The sequence below is a fragment of the Hippoglossus stenolepis genome, chromosome 11, assembly GCF_022539355.2.
Source record: "Hippoglossus stenolepis isolate QCI-W04-F060 chromosome 11, HSTE1.2, whole genome shotgun sequence".
Lineage (NCBI taxonomy): Eukaryota > Metazoa > Chordata > Actinopteri > Pleuronectiformes > Pleuronectidae > Hippoglossus > Hippoglossus stenolepis.
In genome coordinates this window covers 19,881,174-19,899,632 of record NC_061493.1, presented here as the reverse complement: position 1 = coordinate 19,899,632, position 18,459 = coordinate 19,881,174, and the positions used below count along the sequence as shown (strand labels likewise).

The following is an 18,459-nucleotide window of genomic DNA, read 5'->3' as shown; positions in this document are numbered from 1 at the left end:
GAGGGGCGGGCGGGCGGGGGGCGGGGGGGGGGGAGAGCAGGGAGACGGAGGGGGAGAGAGAGTGAGAGCGAGTTCTCTCCTGAGCAGAAAACCACTTAGGGAGTCAGGTACATCACCAGCCCATTACACATGGAGTGGAAGCATCTGCTCAAAGGGGCCAATGAGCTGCTCTGATTGGTCACATCCTGCTACTAACACCGCTATTAACAGCAAATCAGGTCAGATCAGGGGGTTCCATATTGTCTGAGTGGAGTGAGAGATCTGTTTTTAACAGGAGCCATGTCTCACGCCACCTTTTAATGACTCCTACTCACTGTAAAGCTAATGCTAAAGTCACTAAAGTGCATGTTAAAGCAGAGCTGCAAGTGCTCTCCTGTGGTAAGAAGTGTAACTAAACGACTGCACTGTCGATTAACTGTTGCATCTCGTGTGATTCTATAGAAGAGGTTGTCCTGTCGAGGAGGAGGAAGCTGCCTGGTATAGATGAAGACCAGTGATGCTGACGCCGCGCTGCAATGTTTCCAGGTTTGGCTTCAACGGAAAAGAGGCTAAATCACCTCTGAAGAAGAAGAAACCTCTTAATTCTATTCCATTTTATTTGAATAGCGCCAAATCATAATCTCAAGGCCCTTTGCATAAAAGGTCGAGACCTTGAAAATGAAGAGAAACCCAACAGTTCCCACAACGAGCAGCACTTTGGCTCCTTCCTCGTTAACTGGAAGAAACCTCTAGAACCAAGTCTAGAGTCAATGTGGGCAACATCTGCCTCGACCGGTTGGGGTGATCAGAGAACCCCCCCCCCCCGTCTCTCCCCTCTTAAGGTCATGTAAACAATGGCCTCCCTGCAGAAAGGATGGGAGGTGGATGGTTCGGTGTATAAATCATCTTTGACACCAGAGATCACGGCTCGTGCTCCACTTACAACAAGCAGTTACCACTTGTCTTTATTGACATGATAGTAGGCGTGAAGTGGAGAGAGAAGGGGGGGAAAGACACGCGGCAAAAGGCCGGGTCGGATCGAACCTGTGGTTGCTGCAGGGAGACTCAAGCCTCTGTATGCACGGCACCCGCTAGCTGCCCTGGTAGTGCTGTAGCGAAGCCTAGCCCTATAGCGCTGTGACTAATACTGTTCCTCAGCCTTCACCATGAAGCTGTTCCTGCCCAGAATTAGTGTCTTAATATGAACTGCTGATAATCTCCTGAAATTATCCAGAGTGACTGCATGTGAGAATAGAAATGTCTGAGTCAGTAGCTGCGGACAATCTCCAGAGTTTCTCCTGCCAGCCCCCCCAAGTATAATGTCCGAGTGAGTCCATGTGGGAATAGCAGGAGATTCTCCGGAGGATCAACAGCGAGTGAGTTGGCGCGTTGATGACGAGTCTAACAGGCAACGGATGAACGAAGACGACAACTTGGAAAAACAATGACATTCAAGTTGCAAGGACGACAAGAGAACAAATAACAAACCCTGTAGCAATATAAATGAATTAATGAATCAATGAGGAGTTGTTGAATCTTATCTGATAAGATAATTAAAAAGCAGAACAATTACTTTTCTTGCTCTGTGTCTTTTGCTTTTAAACTCTATTTTCAAGGTAAAACATTTGTTCGCTCTTTGTGCATCAAATTCTCTGCTTCTGATTCTCATTTTTGTTCGTTCTCCAAATGTTGTTCAAAGCAAACGATGACCTCAGTTTCCCGAGTCGACTGGTGTCTCTTTGCTCCCACCAGGCGCTGTCACTCTCTGATCCTTATTCCTCTTAATATATCCAACGAATACAGTGGTACAGCAGCCCTCTAAAGTTGAATAAAAAGGCAACGTGTGCGTGTTTGAGTGTGTTTCTGTGTGTGTGTGTGTGATGGGCGGGCAGCGGGGGATGCTTTGTCCCTAAGGCCCCCCCGTGACGGCGGCACCAGCGCCCTCTCCCTCCCTGAGAGGAAGCGCAGTGACCTTTGCATTGGTGGCGCGGTCGGTGTGTGTACTTACATCAACGTAATTTGCATTAATGTAATCGGAGCTCTGTTCCCCCTCCAGGGCCTGCAGCCTGACACGGGAGTGATCATCTGGAAGAGAGGCGGAGAGGAAGAAACCAGCGCTGAATTAATCATATTAACAAGGACATCAGGAGAAGAAACGGGGGGAGAGGGACACAGAGACAGTAAAAGACAGAGAGGAAGTGGTGACGGGCGACTGGGAGGGCGACCAGACTGGTATTAAAGTTTGGCAATGAAGTCATGTGACTGAGTGCGTACGACAAACACAATGATGCTGACGTCCGTTTAAAACCATGATGATTTCAGGTAATTATCGATGAGTAGGTGCAATTTTTTGCATATCCAAATAAAAATCTGACTGGTGGATTTAAATATGGTTTCATACTGGTCGTCAGCTTTTTCCAGCTGGTGTTCAGTGACAAATAACCTGTAACTATCACTAATGTGTAGCTGAGAAACATGATGTGGCCTGAGCTGTAATGTTTGTTTTAATTTAAGAGGTATTCGCTCTAAGTGCAATTCAAGTTAAAATAAACTGTATTTTGGGGATTTTAGAAGCTTCCTTCAATGGTAAATATGTGAAAATTATGCAAAAATATTAAAATATACCACAACAGATTTGAATCAGGCCATAGAGAGATAATGACGGATTTGTACCCATATTTGAATCCAAATAAACATTTCAGTCTGCATTCTACATTTGTGAAATGTACCTTTAAAGTTAATCAGTAATGAGGAAACATCCAAAAGTTGACCTTCAAGGTTTTACAGTTGAGGGTCAAAATGACATTTCAGCATTAATTGGCAAATCTGCATCTCAGCTCGAGTTTGAACACAAAATACGAGTTTGAAATAAAATATTACATTTTTATAAACACCGCAGAGGCTACATGTTATGTGCCATATGCCGCACGGCTTATTTCTCATAACTTAAAAGACGCTGCGGGAAGATGAATATAAAAGTAGATTGGAAAGGTCAAAGCTGCTCTTGTTGGCTGATAATAAAACTCTGTTTGAGCAGCTTATGGTTATCCAGAGTCACACGACTGGCCAATAAATCAGACAGAAGAATGGGAACAGAAATTCATGAGCGCTGAGGAGGTGCTTTGTACACACATGCAATAATATTCCCATATCGGTTCTTCATGCGGTTCTCATCCTTCTTGGCAGAGTCCCATGGCGCCGACTGTCCTTCAAAAAAGCTCTGAAAGGAGAGAAAACAGAGAACAGAGAGGGGGGAGATGAAATACGGTGTCATGTGTGAGCACTGTAAATGATAACCAGACTAAAGAACACAGTCTTCCTCTTTCAGCTCAAAAAAAATAAAGAGGAAGGGAACATTGCAACAGAAAAGCAAGACGCAGAGAGAGAGATATTCACATCATTATGAGACGTGAAACACGGGGAGGAGGGAGGAAGCTGTGTCAAACAGCAAGTGCCATTAGGGCCGAGGCAGCGGGAGTCACGCTCAAACCGTTCCCCCTGCGACACTCCGCCGGGGCGGAACCACTGCGGCGGCTGTCAGTCTGCCTCATCTGAAGGACTCAATCAGCTCGACGCGGGGAAAAATAAAGCCAGCTCATCGTCTGCAGATCAAAAACCGCTCCGCTCAGATTACGCTCATGAAATATTTATCATCTCTCACTGGGGAGATTTCCATTCTGATGGCACACCAGGCACAATTAAGCCAAATTATGAAAATACATCTCCACTGCCAGTCCACCGCTGTTCGGCGGGGCCGGGCGGGGCTGGCTCCGAGCAGACGGGTCCAGACAAAAACAACTTATTGTTCTGGCTTTTTGATCGTCGGCTAATGCACATTTGAAAAGTCAGCCAGTGCATTAGAATGCGGGCCGTGTGCAAATAAGGATGTGAGAGCGTTGATGGAAGGTTAGACTGATTGTTTGGAGAGTTCCTTCGGTGTGGTTCGCCCCGTCTGAGGGAGCCGGACACTCTGTCGTCAATCATCGCCGCTCTCGGACTTGATGGTTTCATTCATCTCAGCGCCGTGGCAGCCGGCGGCCATTTGTCTCGCAAATAAAGGCCTTTCAGACACCTCACAAGGACAAATTCCCATATTAAGTCCTAAGGATTAGTGATTTCACTGAGAAACAGCTTTTATATGCTAAAGATACGTCCCATCCTTCCTGGGAAGATGGACGCTTGTCTCAGGGATACATTACACAAGCCTCTCCTCCTGTATGTCTGGAGTAAATGCACAGGCCAATGTCGTCCTCTCTGTCACTCTGAAGGATACGAGTCTCATATCCAGCTTCTGATGACGAATCATCCTCAATCTGAAAGGCGTTACCTGGCAACTTTATAATCGCTTTCTCTTAAACCGAGTGACCCTGCCTGTCTGAGAGGCTGCAGCCTCGTTCCTCCAGCTGTTTGAATCCTAAATTCTGAGAAACATTGTACTAGTTTATGTCCAAAGAGAGAGAAATGTGAATTTAATGGCTACACACCCACACTGGGAATAATTGGTTACCTGACAGAGATGGAAAAACAACGGATGGCTCCGCATGTGAAACTATTCTGATGAAAAAGGTCTGTGATGTGTTTTACAGTGTTTTTTTTTGTTTCAGTGCATCTGCGGGAAGTCGTTCACCATCCACAAATTATTCCCATTGGCCCAGATCCAACTTAGTGTGCTTTTAATTACAGACTACCTGCTGTACTCCAGTCCCAGCACAGTTTGTCTGCATTGCACATCACTTTCTCTGCAAACAACCACGAAAAAAACCTACATACGGCAACAACCGAGCGCTCAGCATACACACCGTGGAAAAGTAAGGAAAGAAAAACACGAGGGATGGCAACACAAAGACTTGTTTTGTGCGAATTTGTTCCTGAATTTAACTAATTGACTCGTGTACGGTGTGAGAACAGGAGACTCATTCAAACCAGACTAGTGCTCATTCGTGGTTGGAGCTTAACGAACGTCAACACATCTCCACTGAAACGAGCTGAAAACAAGTGAAATGCGATGACGACATCACATTTTATCGGATGCAGTTGGAAAGTTGTTTTCTCGCTTCTACTAAACTGTGCGCCAATGCAAAAAAATGTATATGCAAAATATTTAGTTTTCACAAAGACTTGTTTTGTGCGAATTTGTTCCTGAATTTAACTAATTGACTCGCATGGTGTGAGAACAGGAGACTCATTCAAACTAGACTAGTGTCATTCCTGGTTGAGCTTGAATTTAACGTCAACACATCTCCACTGAAACAGAGCTTAAAAATAAGTGGAAATACAATGCGACGACATCACATTTACTGATGTGTTGAAAGTTGTTTTTCTGCTTCTGTTTTCAAACTGTACACAATGTGCAAAAAAATGTAGACATGCAAAATATTTAGTTTTAGTTTGTATGAAATATGTTTTTTATAAAGCTTTTGAAAAGTTCACACCATGAGTGTGGCCTTCATTGTGTTTTTCCAATTTCCAGATCATATCAGTACGTGGTTGGTTTGGTTACATGATAATAAAAACATTTGTTGAGTTATGAGAATAAACTGTAGTAAAGTCTATTCTTTTTCCAAACCATTCAGATTTCATGTTTTTCTTATTTTTCTCCGAGTAACTCTGGTTGCATTTCGTGTTTTAAAATATTCTTTTGAAAAGCTTTGTAAAGCAACATCTGAATCTCTGTGAGCTGTGAAGCATTTGTGGATCTCACACTTCCTGATCAAGGGGAAACATTTCACAGTGACATTCTCAAGACAAGACAGGACAAGAGTTAAAAGGAAAAACAAAATGTCACTGCTGAACACATTGCATCATCTGTACACTGTCAGATAGTTTGGTAACTTTGCATAGCTTCTGTTGGTAAAAGCCCCTTTTTTCAGATCAGATCAGTATACGTGAGACGTTGTATTTTAAACCCCACAGGGCTTTAAATTCAGCCAAACAAGCACAATCAATCTGTCAGGTTTGTGATATCATCTGCAAGTCTAAAATAATAATAATAATAATAAAAAACTCACAAATAACCAAAAGTTTGGGCTTACCTCGTTTATCTGATCCAAAGTTAAACGTACAGAATAACAAGAAGCATGGGTCAGAGAGAGATATAGTACAGGGTAAGTTAACAGGTTGAGAGGTGCACGAGGCTCCATAGTCTTATCATCAGAAATCAGAAAAAACGGTTCAAAGGGGCGTTAACCTCAAGACAGATTGATGTAGAGGAGACAGCAGAGGAACACAACATACAAATTCGTCGCTCTAGCCGAGAGAGAATGAGCTCCATCGCACACTTTGAGCATCTCACAGGCCCTTTTCTGTTTCTGTTGGACAGCTACAGGTGACAGCAGGGGGGCAGGGGCCAATCTCTGGTTGTGGCATTGTTTCCTCTTGATTGACTGTTTAGCGTTTGTACGACGCCGGTCGCGTGAACCCAAAACACCTTTATCCATAATGGATTAGGCCCGGAGGGCAGCCCAAAGCACTCCAGCCCTTCAATGATCTCATGCTGCAGGTAGCAATGGGAGGCTGCATTATTTAACTCTGCAGTCATGAGGGGGACGTGGGGAGTTAATTACTGATAAATCTGGCTCGCACATAGTGAGACTGAGCGGGGAGGAAGATGAAGAGCGGGAAAGGGAAAGCAGGAGAGGAGTGCGGGAGGTGTGGATAAGTGAGTTACAGGGAAAGACATTAAGAGACAGAGAGAGAAAGCACAAAAGAAGGGAAGGATACGAGCCGAGAGGACGGAGAGAGAGATCTGATGAAGGTTGAGAAAAGAGAAGATGAGGTAGTTGGATCCTGATAAGGAAAGAAGATAAAGAAAGGTGATAAATATAAGTATTCCATTTGTAAATATGAAAAAAAAAAGAGGCAGCCCTATCGGTGAAAAGATGCCGGGCGACGAGAGATCGAAAGATGCAAGTGATGCACATTAGATGTTTCGAAAGAGGGATTTATTAAGTATAGCTCGGAGCCAGTCTGTTCCAACCTGGCGTCAGGGTGAGACGAGGCTGCCTGGTGTTGTGCTGAGGGATGGCGAGGAGGCTGGAGTGCCGCCAAGCCCTGCCAGCCTCCCGCACTAATGAGGGGAAATGAGACTGATGCTCTTCTGGGGGGAAATCTTTTGTTTTGGTGTCAGCGAGAGGCCTGGTGTCACATTACGCTGCTGCGCTGTTGTGCGACAACAGTCTTGAGAGAGCAGCAGGCCGCCGTCGCCGGTGTCTAATCGGACCCGATACAGATAAAGGAGGGGACGCGGGCGAACACGTGGCGAGAGAGGGGATTTATTCTTTTTGGGAAATTCATGTTAGTCTGTAGCTGAGTCTCTGGGGTGGGGGGGGGGGAGACGAGAATGCACAGTCGCTGTAAACAACACGGAACAGATGAACAACAAAACGAATCACACCGTAAACACACTGGGACGGGCTACATTAACAATTTATCATAAAAGTGCATCTGGGGAGAAACAAAACAGATCTGCTGTGCAGTGCAAAACAGACGGGGGGGCAGACAGAAAGAGCGGGAGACAGACACGGAGAGAGAAACACAGATGAAGCCTCGTTTTAGATTGATCAACATCTCCACTCCACAATCTCCATGGTGATGTTACAAGTCCATCACCGGGGCTTTATTTGTGTTTTGCGACCTTCACAGGCAGCGGGGGGGCGGGGGCGGGGGCGGCGTCCTACCTCGTACTCCTCCTTGAAGCCGTAGCCCTCGGCGCACTTCATCTGGGTGATGTGCTGGAGGAGGTCGGCCACGCGGATCGCCGGGTGCAGCTGACCCGTCTGGTACGGCACGTCCACCGGCTCCCGCTTCCTCAGGGAGTGAGTGTGCGACTGCACCAGGCTGCTGGTGTCGCTGCCCATGTTCTGGCTCTCATCTGCGGGGACACAAACGCAGACACAAGGCCAGGGCAGGTCAGGACGGAGACGTAGGAGCGGAACCTCACGTGGCTCATTAGCACAACGTCATAAGACACATACGGGTGACATGATGCTTGCAGCAGTAAATGTCGGTTGCATTTTATGAGTTTATTCGTCGAATAAAACTTAAGTTCTGGGATCAGGTGCGGCCGGTCCTCTACCGGATCATTTCTCACTCACAACTGTTGCCATTGACAGATGGCACATTATCTCATTTACTGTTAAGCATTATGTCACCACCCTCCAGATTGACAAACAACTCTCTGCTAGTAATCTGTTTGTTATGGATGGTCATAACAACACAACATCATTGAGTAATAGGATGAGTCATGTGGTGAGAAGGTTCAGGTCCATCTGTCTCAATGTGTGGCTGTAATATCAGAAGCCCACTGTACCAAGCCATTAAAGAACAAGGCTCTTTAAGCACAGCACTTTCACTATGAGCATTTAATATGGCGACTGTCAGAATAAAAATGCACCAGTGGCCCTCAGCAGAAGAGCGATTGTTAAATTTCACATGAGGATGCTGTAAAACAACTTTTGGTATTTATTCCACTGGCGGTACAGTATGCTGGTTTGGGCTGCAGCTCAGATTTTTTTTTTTTGCGAGTGAGCGTCCACTCCAGCTCTTCCATACTGTAATCCAGTCAGTGGCAGACATGAGGCACAGATGCTGTGGGGGAGCCAGCGGACGATGGAGGGTGTCCAGAAACATGGAGGAGGAGGATGTGAGGGGGTGCGGTGGGGCCACAGTGAGCATGTTGCAGCAGGCACCGTCGGAAGCATCACACAGACACAGCGTGGAGTCAAACCCCTGCCACCCAGTCTCCCCCCCCGCCCCAAAAAAAAATGTAAACGAAAAAAGAAAATCATACCTAAAAAGAAAGAATAATAAAAAAAAAACAACAACCCAGGAGGGAAGCGGAGATGGGAGGAGAATGCATGGGGTGATGCTGCCATGGGGCACTGTACGTACTTTGACCATGCTAGGCTAATGGTGGCTTGGTGGCACGGTACAGAGGGTGGTGAAATGCTAACATGTCCACTGGTCATGCAAGAAATGTCGTAATGTCCATGTCAGAAGCAGCCTCTCCCTGTCGGCCTGCTCTCTGAGTCAAACACCACCTCCTTCCCCCAAACCCAGGGCCCACTTGGGAAAACTTACCATTAATGGGCACTTTTTAGATAGCAGATACATAAGAGGTTATGTATGTAAAGAGAAAGAGAGGAGAAGAGAGAGGAGAGAGGGGATAAGCAACAATACAGCATGAGAACCTGTTACAGTTTTTGTTTTTTTTTAGAGCTACGCTACAGGGCAAGATCACATGCCTCCTCAGTCCAAACCGCCTACAGGTAGAAAGCCTCGTCAAGGGGTGGGGGGTGTGGGGTGGGGGATGTCGAGTGGATGGATGGGGCAATTTCAACAGTGCAAGACAAAAGTAAAAAGAACAAAACAAGGAAGTCATGGATTTCAAGGGAGAAAATAAAGGTGGAATACTCGTTTGGAACAAGCTGTAATTGTTTCAGATCGGGCAACTTGCAAAAAATTCGATCGGAGCCAATTAAATCTGAGTGTCCTGACATTCTGAATTGCCGTAATTATATTTGCATGTGCTCGCGGTGACACCTGTATTTACACCTTGTGTTCTAGATTCTTTAAAAAAAAAGCCACGAGCGGGCAAAATCAAAAAAGAAAATTTTAAAAACGCCACCGCTTCTCGGCGATCTAAATCAGTTTTGATCGTTAACCTGAGCTGATGAGACAATGCTGTGACTGAGCGTGTCACAACTGAGGGCATGTAACCTTTTCTGGCTGCCGTAATTTCATGTTAATTGTTGCACGCTTCATTAAGCGCGGAACTAACATAAGCAGCTGTCACCGCGGCGCTGATGAAAGACGCCGCTCGGAGTTACTCTTATGTGAAAATAATATGCCCTATGACTGGAAGTGCGGTTGCGGTGCTTTCGGTGAAGCTGGTGCAGAGTTGCTCTGCTGCGTCTTTTTCTCTACGTGGCCTCGAGTATTGAACTATTTCAGCGCTAGTGCCCCACTTACAGCTGCATCATGAGCTCTGCTGCTAGAAGAGCATCCAGCGTCTTTCTGCATCTATTCCACAAAGGGCCGCTGATAATTAACCAGAAGAACAAAACGCTTTTTTATTATTCTATCTTATCACTGAGTAAACGCTAAACAAAAACAAAGTAGGTCAACTAGCAGTTAGCCAAAGGCAGGGGGGAGCGACTTTAAAAAGAATAATAGAAAAGGTTGTTGTTTTGTGTGGGGTGGGGGAGGAGGAGGGAGGGGAGTTGAATGCGTAGTGAGGAGGGAGGGGGAGGGAGGGGAGGGCGGCACAGCCAATGCTCGACGTTCAGACCGAACGCGAAACCATTTTTTTGGCGGGGGAAATTTTCGGCTAAGACAGCTTTTTCTCCGTCTTTTTTTTTTATGTTTCCGTCTCAGTGCCGCTGCTGTGCGACTGTAGCCTCGGCGGAGAGGGGGGCGAACTCTGACCCCCAAACCACCGCCACCACCACTTCTGACCAACCCCCGCCCTCCCCTCCCCTCCCTAGACACTCCCCCCACATCCAGTCCACATGTCTGTCCATGCATATGAGAGGTCAAACACGGATGTGACATCACACGCACGACACGCAATGCGGATGGGATGGAGTGAAGCCAGCCTCAGCCCAGGGAGAGCCTCTCGTTTGACGGGGGAGGGGGGAGGGGGGAAGGGAGGGAGGAGGGAGGAGGGAAGGAGGGAAGGAGGGAGGAGGAGGAGGAGGAGGAGGAGGAGGAGGAGAAGCAGCAGGCAGGTATGAAGGTGAGGAAGCCATCTTTTGTAAAAGAGCCAAACCAAAAAACTCAAAATGGGAAAAAAAAGAAAAGAAGAGTGTGCTTTTTCTTTTTTTTCAATCCTCACAGATACGTTTTCAAACAGCGATCGTATGAATGTTATGTAACTCTGTCATTTCACTTTAAGACTGACTGTAAGAGTAAATCATCAACAGCAAATGGGAAAAAGGAAAATGTGTCTCACCTAGGATGGCGGTTGGCACAAAGGGATCTGCTCATACCCCCCAAAACAAGTGCAGGTGTCGGAGGAGGAAAGAGAGTTGTAGTCAATAAAAGAAGCAAAGACAAACCCACAGAAAAACAACAGCAGCAATAACAGCTTTGCCAAACTTACACGACAAGAAACTTATCATGATTTTCGGGAAAAAGCCAATTATACAGTCAGTTTAGTTGATTAAAAAAAAAATAAAGAATCTCGCTGCCCTTTACTCCATCTAATCAATGAGCTGTGATCTGATTACATAAGACACACAATTACGGATATTATTTGGAGAAATTGAAGCTATAATTGACGAGCTGAGTTCCACTCGGTTATGAGCAGAGATGTAGCAGAGTGAAAACTCATCTAAAGTCAATTTATCTCCCTTCTCATTAGTGAAATCTTTGTCTAATTTGTTGAGCACATATGAAAACGATGAATACACGTCGCACATTACAGCCTTAGACTGTATTTCACATGAAAAACAACATATAATTAACACTATTATTGTCTGTATTCAACGCACTTCTTCCTGTAGTGATGTAGTGAAATACAGTGTGTGTTTACCTGGGTAGTAGGCGTTGGGGGGGATGGATGTAGTCAGAGTGTTGGCTTTAGGCAGCGTGAAGGAAGAGGGTGAGGATCCGGCTGCAGACGCAACAAAGGAAAACATCAGTGCATCAACAGTGGAGGAGGTTTTTTCAAACTTTACAGCAACATATAGAAAAAAAATACACCTTTTATATTCCTGCCGTCAAAATGACACTTAAACGTTTCCGTCTCTAAACTGACGAGAAAACATGTTTACTCAGTTCTCCTCTGGAAAATTATGTTGTTGTTTTTGAGTGCACACTGTGGCGGAGGCAGCCGAGACCTTGAGCAAATCAAACTGTTACAGTCAGATGAGAAAATGTGTTTCTTTGAAATTTGAGTGAATGGATCCTTCACATGCAAGTACAAATTTACTCTGAAATCCAGCGTAATTAAGGTAGATTTTTGCTTTTTATAAATTTTAATCTTGCCTTTGTTAAGCATCCTTTAAACTGCCCTCACCCCACATGCATGATTTCCTTCTTTGCTGCCACAAACTGTTAGTTTGACTTTCTCATTTTGTCAATTTAACAAAGAATGAAGCTGCTGGGAACTCAAAACACATCCTGAATGACATAGGTGGCTTTAGAAATGTACAAATGTGCCGTCATCACCACCCGGAATGTCATTATTGAACATTTCTGAGGAGCTAAAAAATTTAGTTGCACGAATTATACACACATATACACAATTAAAAAGTAATAGTTACATTTTTACTTTTTTATTGAAAGTCTATGCGTGTATTTAAAAAGTTAAAAAAGAAAAGCCCATATTTTCGAGGGATATTGCATTTTATTTTCAGATGTTTAATCTTTGATGTGTTCATGGTCGTAAAAATACGAAAATGATTCAGTTTTGTGTTACTGCACTTTATGTCTAAAGTTTGCGAACATTATGCAGCATAAACAAGAATAAATAAAACTGTAGGAGTAAAGTGTTTTGTGTGTTTATTGAAAAGAGTTTCTATGAATCTAACTCGTAAAAAAAAGTTTGTCCGTCTTAATTCTTCTTTTTGAAGTTACATCGTCAAGAATAAGACTGAAACTACCACTTGTTTCCATCATCAGTTCAACTTACTTTCTTGATTTTTCAATAAAATGTCAAATTCAGCCCAAGTTGAGATATTCAGAAACCCAACAATCCAAAATTCAAATGCATTTAGAAAAACAGCAAATATTCAAATTGGGAACAAGTGATTTTTGAAGTGATTCGATCAACTAATAAGTTCTAAAAAGTACATGTGTAATCATTAGAAAGCAGAATAATCCCCACAGGAATCAACCAACAAATAACTCAGTATTATATACATATATATATATATATTTTATAAATAATTATACTACTGCGTCTTAAGGACATTACAAGGACAGTAATTGAAGTGAATTTTGTATCTACAAAATCAGGATCTATAGCTGCAAATTTGGTGCAGTAAAAAGTACATCAGTATGAAGTAGTATTTAATAGAAATGGTAAAGAAGAAAGTATTTGAGTGAATTCCCACTGCTGCCGGGTATTGACTGTACCCGAGCAGCAGCATTTACAGTCAGCTGTCACTAACAGGGTCTGTGTTTGTGAGTTCAGTTCGTTCAGCCGTGATGTTTTGAGGCAAAATGACACTATTGACAGCCACATAAGGTCACGACGAGCAGGCTGGAGGTCAGAGCATTAACATTACACTGACAGGCAGAGGGAGAAGTAATGCATTTAAATCATTTACGCTGGCAGACAGATTTGAGCATCCACACTAACAGACAGTTAATCAAGGTCAGAGCATCTTTGGGGCTCATCCCCTGCAGGGGTGCGGAGACAGAAGCTGCTGTGCAGTTTTAATCTGATGGTTTTTGCCCCCGGATTATACCAGGTCAAGCCCCGGGTGCAGATTTAGCCGAGCTGTCGATCAGCAACGTATTAAGTTTTAACCTGGGACGGAGAAAATTAGTAGGTTATCGCAGCGGAGCCCATCTAGTATGTGTTGTGCGTTTCCTCCATGAATTGGAAACAGAGCGGGGCCGGGCTTCTGCTCGTGTTCATGTTTATTGATAAGCTCCGAGGTCAAGATTGGGATTTTGAGATGTCTTCATTATTGATCAAGATACCAGACTCGCTCCAGGCCATTAACAAGCGTTTACACAATTATTACCACAGCTGACCAACGGTGGTGCAGAATCCACACAGTCAATCATTTATGTAGTTTACTTTTATTTCATTTAACAGAAATTAATGTTAAAACGGACAGAACGAACCCCCCCCCGGGAGCTTCCTGTTGAAGAAAAGAAAATCGTTTTTCAAAATGTTAATCAAAGCCTTTTCTGTCAAATGAAAGGAAATTCTGTCCAACTGTTTTGAAGAAGCTGTTTCTCCACCAAACCACCGGCACCGGTAACTGCAGGTAGGATTTCAAAAGCTACAAAATTACCGTCAAACCATTTGCATGAAGAGAATAAAGTTTGAAAGAGGAACAGTTCTTCATTAAAAATCCATTTTCAAACCTGATTTATGCAACTGGTTGTGATAAGGGATCGTGATAACAAAAGAAATTCTGCAAATTTAGAGATTTGTGTCGGGAAACGTCAAAACAAATGTGACTCCGTGACGTGAATGTTCACTTTGAAAAAGACAATTTCAAACCGAGACGGAGTTTTTAGTTTTTTTTCTTCCCCTGAGCATGTTCCTAATCCAGCGTTCAGGTTGTCCCAGTGTGACCACTTCCTGTGCAGCCAAGTTTGATTTCCGTCTCACCTGATCAAACCAAATAAATTGCCTCCAGCTTGTCCTGTGTGTGTGTGTGTGTGTGTGTGTGTGTGTGTGTGTGTGTGTGTGTGAGACCGTAGAAAGGCAGGTATGAACCGACGCTGGCCTGTCTTACCTCGACCGTTGAGCGTGAGGGTGCACTCGCTGCGACCGTTGAGTGTGAGCGCACACTCGCTGCGTGTGTTCAGCGTGTGGCTGTGTGTGTCCATGAAGGACAGCGCCTCGTCGCAGTTGGTGCCCTGCTCCGTGTAGCTCTTGTCCATGGAGTTGACCATCACGGTCATTTCCTGCCGGGTGCTGTTCAGCGTCTCCTTGCGCTTCTTGGCCAATTTCCTTCACACAGGGAGGGGAGATGGAAAAAATAAAAAAAAACACACACAATCAGACAAACACAACAATGACTGCACTTGAATGGATCTGATATGATATTGGTGGCGATGACTCATGGATGTAATGAGTTGGCTGCAGAGCTAATGTGCCCCGGGTTGTGGCCACATTAAGGTTTATTAGGCTCCAGATGACTTTTTCCAAGCGAGGGGAATATAAATCCTTGAGAAAGTGGAAAGGTGTGACACCCTGACCCAGTTACATCAGCAGGCCCTGATGATTTAAAATTAGCCGCGTGTTCGGGGGCAGAGGGAGAATAGGAGTTGTGAACGCTGAACTGAAACAGTCAACCTGCTTTTATTGACCTACTTTGGGTTGATGTGCCGGAACCTACAAACTATCTGCTCCTAATCAAACAGCATTAAAGCACTGTGCAGTTGACACACACACACAGAAATGTACATATGTGTGCACACAGACGCCGTCGGGAGATCGACTTTCATATTAAAGCAGCTGCTGCGCTCACACATCACCTGCTGGCTTCATTTCACCGACTCACACTGGAAAAACAGAATCAATCACGAGCTCCTGCAAACATTCTCATACAGAGAATCCTTTCATTGATGTTGTGTGTGTTTTTGTGTTGCCTTCAGTGTGTAGTGTGTTGCACTCTGCTCAGTCCAGACTGAAATATATTCCCCTCAGTGGATTCTACATCAATTGGTGTCGATTCATGGTCTTCAGAGGATGAATTAAAATGATTTATATCAGCAAGTCAAAAATATAACTTCAATTGTTTGACTTATGACTAAATGTAAACTTTAGAGACCCTATATTATCTCTATATAGCATTATCTTCAAAGACTGCTGCATTAATACAGCACCAAAGAGCTACTATGACTGTGTAGATTATCATTCGGTTATGTTTTGGTTACTTGGTGGAAGGATCAAGACAAAGGGGCCAATCCAGAACATTGCAAGTTTAGATTTTCATAACGTATGTTAGTGTGTGCAGTTTATATGCAGCTTGATTGAATTGAGGGGCCTGTTGGGCTTTGGCAGTGGTTTTCTATCTTGTTCCAGTTGTTTTTTTTAGCAGGATTAAGCAAAAACTAAAGATTTCTACCAACTTCTTTGGAAGGATGGGACCTGGGCCTGGGAAGAACCCATTAAACTTTGGTGTGGATGCAAAGTAAGTGGCGGAATCAAAAATCTTTCTTTTACATTTCTTGTATAAGAAATACATATAAGCTACATGGAGTCTTGTTTGCTCCATGTAGCACATTCATGTGAAAATGTTGAATTTGCTCATCTCCTCCTGATTCTATCAACTTTGTTTTCAAGTGTCTGGCGTGAATCTCTGAATCTCTGAATCTCTGACCTCCTCCAGGAAGGAGTCAAATAATGCATCGCATTATAACTCTGAAGACTTAACCCCCTCTCCCCCGCCTTCCAATATTTCCACAGAAGTTGCACAACAGAAAAAATGGCAAACAGCTTGAGCGCGAACATACTTTAGCTGCGGCCGTACCCGATGCCTGCCGCTGCTCTGTAGCTGGAGGGGAGCAAGTGGTGTAAAAATTAACTATGGCAGCCCTCACACTGATCCTCGCACTTTGTTACTCTCTGTGTGACCCCTCTGCCTGTTTGAATTGCAGTCTCTCTCGCGGACAACTGCTGTCTAATGATGCACTCCTGCTGCTTTGTTTTCGCAAATCTCCCCTGTTTGTTCAATTCCGTCGCTGTCTCGTGCCATATGGCGGCGGGCCCCCGCTGCCTTCAAACAGTCATTTGCTCTGAAGGCCGCGACGTGAGGCTAATAGTTCTTCCGTTCTTCAGAAAGGAAAGTGACAAAGTAGTGACATTTTCATGTGCTGGACCCACTTTCTGTCTTTAATATGCAATTAAAGTCGGGAACAAAATGGCAATCGTGTCTTTCACCCCCATTATGGCTTCATATTGTAATAGGACAGAGTGAGGAGGGGAGGGGGAGACGTGTGCACCCCAGGCAATATCAAGAATGATTCTGCACAGTGTGAGCTCATGAGGGGGCTGTTTAGAACCAGGTTTTTAATACTGTATCACTATTCTCATTCCTGCATCTGCCAGGACTTGGATTTCCGTGTGTTTCCTGGCCTGTGTGACAGTTGAAGTGGGAGAGTCGCAGATAAACAAGGCTGCACAGACACCGGAGCCAAAACCAGGAGAGCACCGGCAATACCGAGATGGTTGCTAAGCACGGTGGGTGTTAGATGAAGATTAATTGGCATGCTATTCTCCCCTCATTTGTAAGGAGGGAGAATGTAATGATAGATGACTATATTACAGGGTCTGATGTGCTGAGAGCGATGGCAAAAGGAAGTGTACAGTGGGAGTGTTTGCGCCTGTTGATGAATGCGACGATTCATCATATCCTCACGATGGTTATAGCTTAAAGCCGCACATGTTAAAAAAACAAACATTTGTAGTAATTGATTTACTCGCAGACATGCCCGACAATAAAATCACAAATTTCTCCGAACGTCATTGAATATTTAAAAGACAGATGGCGCAGACGTGTGCACAGGAGTAAAGTGAGCAAACACGGGGCAGGTAACTATAACAGGCAACCCTCATTAGAGAGAGACCGTCTGCAGTTCAGCACATGACAGGCCTGGTGTATCTGGGATCTAAGTGAGCAGTGGCTCCTAACTCCATGAGTTCAGCTACAACAGAAAAAGGGAAGTCGCTCAGATCGCGTGTGTGTGTGTGTGTGTGTGCGTTCGCCAGAATGTCTGTTCGGTGGGAGGTGACGCCGCCGCAGCTTCTAAAACGAGATCTTCAAAAACCTCAAGCTCAGCGTGGTGGGGCCTCATTTCAGCGCGGGAGCAGCCCAAACCTTGTGACGTCGGGACAAAGAAGGCTTCATTAGACGATGCGCGCACATCTGTGCCCGCACGCATGTACGTGATGACTGACACCCAGCTGGGAGGGGCAACAAAAGCATCTTTGATTAACCCAGTGGGGGCATTTCACTGGTTGTTTTGTCTCATTTCAAACTTTCCTCCATCTTTTTATCACCTTCTTCCACAAACTCTGTCTGTTCATCCGTCACCTTTCTGCCGTATTTACTCGCATCAGAAGACGAACACAGCAGAAGAACTGATATTTATCAAAGCAGAGTATTTATTGCTGCAACTGTTCTGTTTATCTGCTGACGTGATTGCTTCATTGATTCTGTACAACTGGGCTTTTTTTAAACAAACAATAAAAAAAAAGCGTTTCCTCTTCATTTTTTTTGCCTCCTCATCCAAAAATAGGAATGAATTTGCACAAAGAAAGAGAAACAACTTGAGGAGTCGCATTGCAACGTTAAATTTACTGTTTAAAATATGTGTCTACGTTTTAAAATAAGTCTGAAATGTAAAAAACACTGTAGAGTCTCATTTATTTTACTTTTAAATCAACAGTGATTGCCTTATTGATCGTAATGCCTCTAAAATTCCTATTCTGACAACAAGAAACTGATTTGTGTATCGTGCTAAACCTGTGACAGACATGTTGTGTAAGTGGAACATTATTTTAAAGATGTATGCATTTAAAATGTCATTATTTTCTGCCCCGAGCTGCTCTTCCTCCTTCCCGCTCCTCATCAACATGCAGAGCTCGTAGGTGGAAAAAAAAAAAATCTGCAAGGCTTGTACCAATTAATGTGATTCCTGCTGCATGTTCGTCTTGTAAGGTTTAATCAAGGTGCTCGCCCTGAGCACATTGTGTTATACACGGTGCGTTTAGGAGGCCTCCCGTTCTGACTGAGTGCGAGATGGGTGATAATGACAAGAAAGATTTCTAAAGAATCACAATGG

At 44.4% G+C, this 18,459-nt stretch overlaps 1 protein-coding gene across 10 annotated transcripts in view; it reads right to left on the bottom strand.

Annotated features, from left to right (window-relative positions):
* Positions 1–18,459, bottom strand: part of LOC118118056 (receptor-type tyrosine-protein phosphatase mu) — a 149,750-nt gene that overhangs the window by 23,844 nt on the left and 107,447 nt on the right. For 5 of the 10 annotated variants that reach the window (XM_035170861.2, XM_035170858.2, XM_035170864.2 and 2 more), the window contains 8 exons: positions 14,403–14,620; positions 11,513–11,593; positions 10,931–10,957; positions 9,058–9,069; positions 7,656–7,849; positions 6,012–6,020; positions 3,112–3,199; positions 1,988–2,064 (listed from right to left, as the gene is read on the bottom strand). In XM_035170861.2, coding sequence (XP_035026752.1) covers positions 1,988–2,064; positions 3,112–3,199; positions 6,012–6,020; positions 7,656–7,849; positions 9,058–9,069; positions 10,931–10,957; positions 11,513–11,593; positions 14,403–14,620 — 706 coding nt within the window. The remainder of the gene's footprint in view (positions 1–1,987; positions 2,065–3,111; positions 3,200–6,011; positions 6,021–7,655; positions 7,850–9,057; positions 9,070–10,930; positions 10,958–11,512; positions 11,594–14,402; positions 14,621–18,459) is intronic. The other 5 variants (XM_035170862.2, XM_035170868.2, XM_035170865.2 and 2 more) reach the window with 3 other exon arrangements.